This window comes from Euphorbia lathyris, chromosome 1 (genome assembly GCF_963576675.1).
Source record: "Euphorbia lathyris chromosome 1, ddEupLath1.1, whole genome shotgun sequence".
NCBI lineage: Eukaryota > Viridiplantae > Streptophyta > Magnoliopsida > Malpighiales > Euphorbiaceae > Euphorbia > Euphorbia lathyris.
In genome coordinates, this window is record NC_088910.1 from 47,208,394 (window position 1) to 47,214,732 (window position 6,339).

General features: G+C 32.5%; 1 protein-coding gene across 1 annotated transcript; it reads left to right on the plus strand.

Moving 5' to 3' along the window:
• The first annotated feature begins 2,920 nt into the window (after window positions 1-2,920).
• Window positions 2,921-4,084, plus strand: LOC136231211 (two-component response regulator ARR5-like). The gene is made up of 4 exons (XM_066020527.1): window positions 2,921-3,179; window positions 3,271-3,347; window positions 3,456-3,604; window positions 3,720-4,084. Exons 1-4 carry the CDS (start codon window positions 3,026-3,028, stop codon window positions 3,973-3,975), a joined length of 636 nt encoding a protein of 211 aa, XP_065876599.1. The 5' UTR covers window positions 2,921-3,025; the 3' UTR covers window positions 3,976-4,084.
• The last annotated feature ends 2,255 nt before the right edge of the window (window positions 4,085-6,339 follow it).

Below are 6,339 nucleotides of genomic sequence, written 5' to 3' on the forward strand. Positions count from 1 at the left end.
ACCTAATCGTGGCCTTGCATATCTCGCTAGTTTAATTTAAAATCTATTTAACAAATTTTTTACCTGTCATTTTTTTTCTTAAGAAAAATATATTATATTGGTTGCATGTAATTTTACTCATTTATTAAGGACATAATAAAGAAATATAATTTTTTTGAATTGCTTTCGTACGATAATATAATTTTATAATATTTATTAATTAAAATAATATATCAAACTATGAGAGAATATAATAATTTAAATATTTATATCATTTGGAATAAGTATTATGATAATCGATGATAATCGAGATACAAATGTGCATGTGTAATCAATGCAGCTTTCACTTTGAAAGATAACTCATGCACATGCGTAGCATTGGATTTTCTATAACAAAATTTTGCAATTTATTGCACTTTCACATACTTTTTAAATCTTAATTTTAAATTATTTGTGAAGAAATTAAATTATATTCTTAAAGATTTGATAAATGTTGAAAAATAACATTTTAGAAAGTAATTGGTCCATTAAAAAAAGTCCAATCAACCAATTATACACACTATATTTTACATATATCAATTAAATTAAAAAGAAAAAAGAATTATTTAAAATAAAATAAGGATCAAATTATAAATTACTTAGAGAGACAATATAATTAATTGGGGGAGAGGATGAAATACATAAGAGAAAGAATGTAATAAATAAGAGAAAATCAAATAAAGGAGAGAAAATAGAATTAATTGGAGAGATAATGAAATAAATGAGAGGGAATAAAAATTAGGATAAAATGTAAATTTGCTACTAACGCTTTTGAAGGAGTGTAGATTTACCAATAACGTATGAAATGATACAATTTTACCTTTAACGTTGTCAAACAATATTAATTCTACACATAATGTTGTCAAACAAGATCAATTTTCCACATAGCTAACAGAAAATTTAAATAAACCGTTTTATTGTTATTTAACTCGTTGTTTAATTATCACATCAGACATTTCAAACATTAATTATATCTAAAATATTTATTATGTTACTAACACAGTTACAAATAAACATGTCGCAATCATAGTTTAAAACCATGGCCGCATGGACCGTCTAGGCCCTTGTAATTGAGAATCTGTCCCGATTTTATCCGAATAGTCCCTATGCGTTTTTTTACCCCTAGATGATTTTTAGCTGTCCGGGCTTCATCTAGACCGCCTAGCCGCTTTGTAAATGACGATGAATAAAAATATCTTTTATCATAATTTTTTTAAGGCATAACATCCATTTGGCTCCCCAAACTTAAGCTTCAAAGTCAATTAGGTTCTTAAACTATCAAAATCATCATCCAGATCTCTGTACTAAGCAAAAATCATCAATTGAGTCATCATCCTAATAAAAAATCATTAATTTAGTCATTCTCGTAAATCATTCGGTTGAACAGTTCCAGACCATTTTCTCCAAACCTATTTTGAGCCAACACAGATCATTACAGTCCGTATCAAATAGTCACATTTTCTTATTTTAGGATTAGACCTGTCCACGGGCTCGGGTACCCGCCCGGCCCGCCCAGGCCCGTGTCCCTTGGACCGGGCTTGGACAATAAAAATTGTTCATCGGCCCAGCCCGGCCCAAGCTCGCCAAAGCCCGCCTATTTTTTGGGCGAGCTTGGGATTAATAAAAATAACACGGGCCGGCCCAGCCCGGCCCGCTTATTAATATTAATTAATAAATATATATTTTTAAGTATAATATATATTTTTTTATAATTAACAATTATATATATATATATATATATATTTAGGTGGGCTTATATGGGTTGGGCTCGGGATTTGATTTTTAAGCCCGAGCCCAGTCCGGCCCGAGCCCGCCTAAATTAATTGTGGGCTGGACTGGGCTTGGGCTGAGCATTTTTACTTAAAAACCCGACTGGTCCGGCCCGAGCCCGGGCCAGCCCGGCCCATGGACAGGTATATTTAGTATAGGATGAGAACTCAATTAATGATTTTTGCTTAATTCTGAAACCTAATTGATGATTTTGATAATTTAAGGTCCTAATTAACTTTGAAGTTTTAGTTTAAGGGCTCAAATGAGTGTTATGCTTTTTTTTATATATATATAATGCACTTTTGAGTGTTTCAATGAAATTGTTGTTTAAACGTTGATATTTGCACATTTTAAAGGTATATGTTATTAATATATATGTTTTTCTATATTAAATAATTTTATATTACTACATTTTTAGATAGTGCAATACATATTTTAATTGAATTCATATATTTTATTAACAAATAAAAAATACAAATCCTATTAATTCCCGACTGATCCCCGATTAATCCTCAAAGATCATATTCGTCCAATTAGCGCTTAACATTTCAACCTTGATCGAAATGATAATATTTAAGACTGCAGAGTACAAATTAATTACAAAAAAATTCATAAAATGCTTATTAGGTTATTAAAACAAATATAAACAATCCGTTAAAATTTATATAACTATTTTATTTTATGAACAAATTTGTTTGAAAATCCAATATAATAGTCGAATAGTTGTTAAATAAGTCCACTCAAATTTTCTGTTGTATAAGAATAAAATTAGATTTGTTGGGTGACATTAAAAGTAAAATTCCATAATTTTATACCTTAGAAAATATGTACTTTGGATTTTATATATTTATATTTGGTGAATGTAGCGTTAAAAAATTGATGTAACGGTTGGTAGATTTATGAGTGTAATAAATATAGTTTAAAAAAGTAAAATAGGTGGGAAAATGAGAATTTTATAAGTATGAATGATGAAGTGGAATAGGAAAATACGAAAAAAAGGAAAGAAAGATAGTAAAAATTGACAGGACGATAGACAAATGTGGGCCATCTCTAAAGATTTGCAAAGATCTTAAGAAATTAGATCCTCAAATCTCTCCTTTTATCTTCCCTCTTTCTTTCTCTCTTATTTATACCATTTTCCACTTTTCCTTCTCTCCTATCCAACTTCCATTTCAACGCTTCCTTCCTTCCTTCATTTCTTCTCTCATTCCTTTCCACCTAATTCATACTTACATCCATGGCCACCGCCGGTGACCTTTTCAGACGGACTTTACCTCAGGAGTTCGGAATTTCTAACGGATCTTCCGAGGAGCTCCATGTTCTTGCTGTTGATGACAGCCTTGTAGACAGAAAAGTTATTGAGCGTTTGCTTAAGATTTCATCCTGTAAAGGTATGTTCCTCCTCTTCTTAGGTTTTCTGGTTCACAATGTGATTTTGGATTTTGAGTTTTGATTTCTGATTTGGATTTGATTTCTGTGCAGTCACCGCTGTTGATAGCGGAACTAGAGCTCTGCAGTATCTCGGATTGGACGGAGAGAAGAGCTCTGTTGGATTTAATGTAAGCATAACTTCTTCTTCTCAGAATTAATTTTCTGTTTGGTTGCTGAGAAGATGAATCGGTTACTTGATGTTTGAATCATACCTAATATTGATTTGATTATTACAGGATTTAAAAGTGAATCTCATAATGACTGATTATTCCATGCCGGGGATGACCGGCTATGAGCTACTCAAGAAGATCAAGGAATCATCAGCTTTCAGAGAAATTCCTGTGGTGATTATGTCATCTGAGAACATTTTAACTCGAATTGATAGGTATGCTGATGTATTAACTGTTGTTACATGTGATTTGAGATTAGGATTTGCTCTGTAATTGAAAATTTCTCTGTAATGGGATGAAATCTGATATTAGATTGTTAATGGTGAACAGATGTTTGGAAGAAGGGGCAGAGGAATTCTTAGTGAAACCAGTAAAGCTATCAGATGTAAGAAGACTAAAAGATTTCATTATGGGATCAGGAGAAGAGAAAGGAAAGGGAAACAGATTGAAAAGAAAAATGGAAGATGGGATATTTGAATCCTCGTCGGAGTCGGATTCATCATCATCGTCATCAGATTTGCCATATTCGACACTGTCATCCATGTCTAAGAGGCCTAAATTGCAGTGCCAAGACTCTTTTTGTTAGCTTTTTGTTCATAATCTACTGCACATACAAATAGCTGACTCGAATTAGGAATAGATGTAGAAAAGTTTTGTTTGTGATGTTGGAATATAAGATTTTGATTTCATTACTATATGGCATTAGTACCGAACGAATTTACCATTTTTGGCTATTTTAGATTTACAATTGGAGGTTTAATTGCAAGATTTTTTTGATATAAATAAATCAGAAATATGAACCATTTTTTCTTTAAAAAAAATAAAAAAAAATAAAGTTTGAATGTGGAATTTTCAGGCAAGGTAATAATGGGTGGGAGACAATTTAATGAGGAGTTATTGAATATAACTACCAAATCTTGTAACTGTCTTGATTCGTTAACTTTTCTTATGATATTAAGAAATTATTACGGCATTTATATAACATTTTCATTAATTTAAAAAAAAGTTTCAATAATTAAAATATACAATGGCATATCTATATACCATGAAAGTAAACTCTTGGTTTTTGCTTCGATCTATAGAAAGGGAAAATTTCTTAGTCGTTTTAGCCTTTTGGACTTCCTCTCCCCTGTTTTGATTTTTCTTCATCAAAGTTGTATGGTTGTTCTTGGGGGTAATTTTTTTCATTTTATTTAATTAAATAATATAAGGTATATTTATATTACATGAGGAAAATAAAATGAAATAAAAATGTAAAAACAGAAAAAGAATAAAAAAGAAAAAAATTAAGGGTAACCCGACCAGCCACATTTGACGGATTTTTTGAGGTAGAAGACGATGAAATTTTAGATCGCCAGTAACGAATTCTGAAAGTATAGGTTCCAAGGTTTCTAAGGATTATTCATGGGCATCAAACAGACTTATAACGAAGGAGTTGTGATTTTATAAAGATTGCGGCAGATACACAAAAATGCAAAATCAAATTGGGAACAACTCCTATTTTCATGGAATATTTGCAGCCATCTTCTTCCCAACTAAGCCCATTTTTGCTTCCCATTTGCAATTAGAAGTAGTAGAGTTCAGGATTATTGATTTCTTTCGTCTCTAAACTTAAAAACTCTATAAATACAGCTTCATTTTTCCACCAAAGACATACAACAACTAAACAAACAACCAACCAACAAAAATCAAACCACATACCAAATAACCAATTAAACTCAGCAAAATCATTTCTTGAGCTTCCAATTTCAATATTCAAGCTTTTAACCCCAATTTCCAGTCATTAGTTTCAACTTCTGATTTCCGGATTCAGCTCCAAAAGCTTCGAAATTCCATTTTTATCGATAATCAAATCTGTATTTCCAGCTATTAAATTTAGTTTCTGAACATTCATCCTTGATCGTCCAGTTCCTAGTATCGATTTCCAGTCTTTAATTGGGATTTTCCAGATTATTTCATACAATTTCCAAGTCTGCCCAAAACCTTTTTTCCCAACTTTGAAGCTCTATTTTTTTTTTGCCAAAATCGAACCTTCATTTCCAACCAACGATTTTCAAATTCGAGCATTCAATCCTCATTGTATACCCCTAAATACATTTCCTAATTTTGAATTTGATTCAATTCCGCATATATTGTAATATGCCATTTGTTGGCCCCAAAATAAATAAATTTTATTTTCATGTAGATTAAAAGCTTGCATTTAATTTTATAGCAAAGTCCCATTAAACAAAAAAGAAAAAAAAAACAAATGAGAGAATAATAAAAGAAAATTCGAGTAGGTCTCGGTGAGACCTACACATATCTCGCCGAGATCAGATCCTGGAATTTAATTCCAGGAGTTCGGTTGAACAAGCTCGGCATGCTCCAACAGACAGCGAACCGAACCGAAAGCTAACACATGAAGTCTAACTCCCTACTCATAACTATGTCTAATTATAAACCATCTCTAAACTAAGAAGCTAGTTGGTGGGATGATGTGGTAAGGTAGTTAAGGGAATTGAGGAAGTTAGAGAAGTAGACCTGTCCACGGGCCCGGGTACCCGTCCGACCCGTATCCCTTGGATCGGGTTTGGACAATGCTAATTGATGTTAGGCCCAGTCCGGTCCAGGTCCGCTAAAGCCCACCTATTTTTTGGGCAGGCTTGGGATTAATGAAAACAGCGCGGGCCGGCCCAGCCCGCCTATTAATAAATAAATTTTATATATTTATATATTTATTTTTAAGTATTAAATTTTGTTTTTAAGTATTAAATGTTATTATTTATAATTAAAAAATTATGTATATATGTTTAGGTGTGTTTATATAGGCTGGGCTTGGGATTTGATTATTAAGCCTGAGCCCAGCCCGGCCTGAGCCCGCCTAAATTACTAGTGGGCTGGGCTGGGATTGAGGACTTTCATAGAAAAGCCCGTCTGGTCCGGCCCGAGCCCGACCCAGCCCGATCCATGG

Excerpts from the sequence above, each read along its gene's own strand:
- LOC136231211 (XM_066020527.1), top strand. The coding sequence starts at position 3,026 with ATGGCCACCGCCGGTGACCTTTTCAGACGGACTTTACCTCAGGAGTTC. Across the intron at positions 3,180-3,270 it reads TAAGATTTCATCCTGTAAAG|TCACCGCTGTTGATAGCGGA; the intron begins GTATGTTCCTCC and ends ATTTCTGTGCAG. Across the intron at positions 3,605-3,719 it reads ATTTTAACTCGAATTGATAG|ATGTTTGGAAGAAGGGGCAG; the intron begins GTATGCTGATGT and ends AATGGTGAACAG.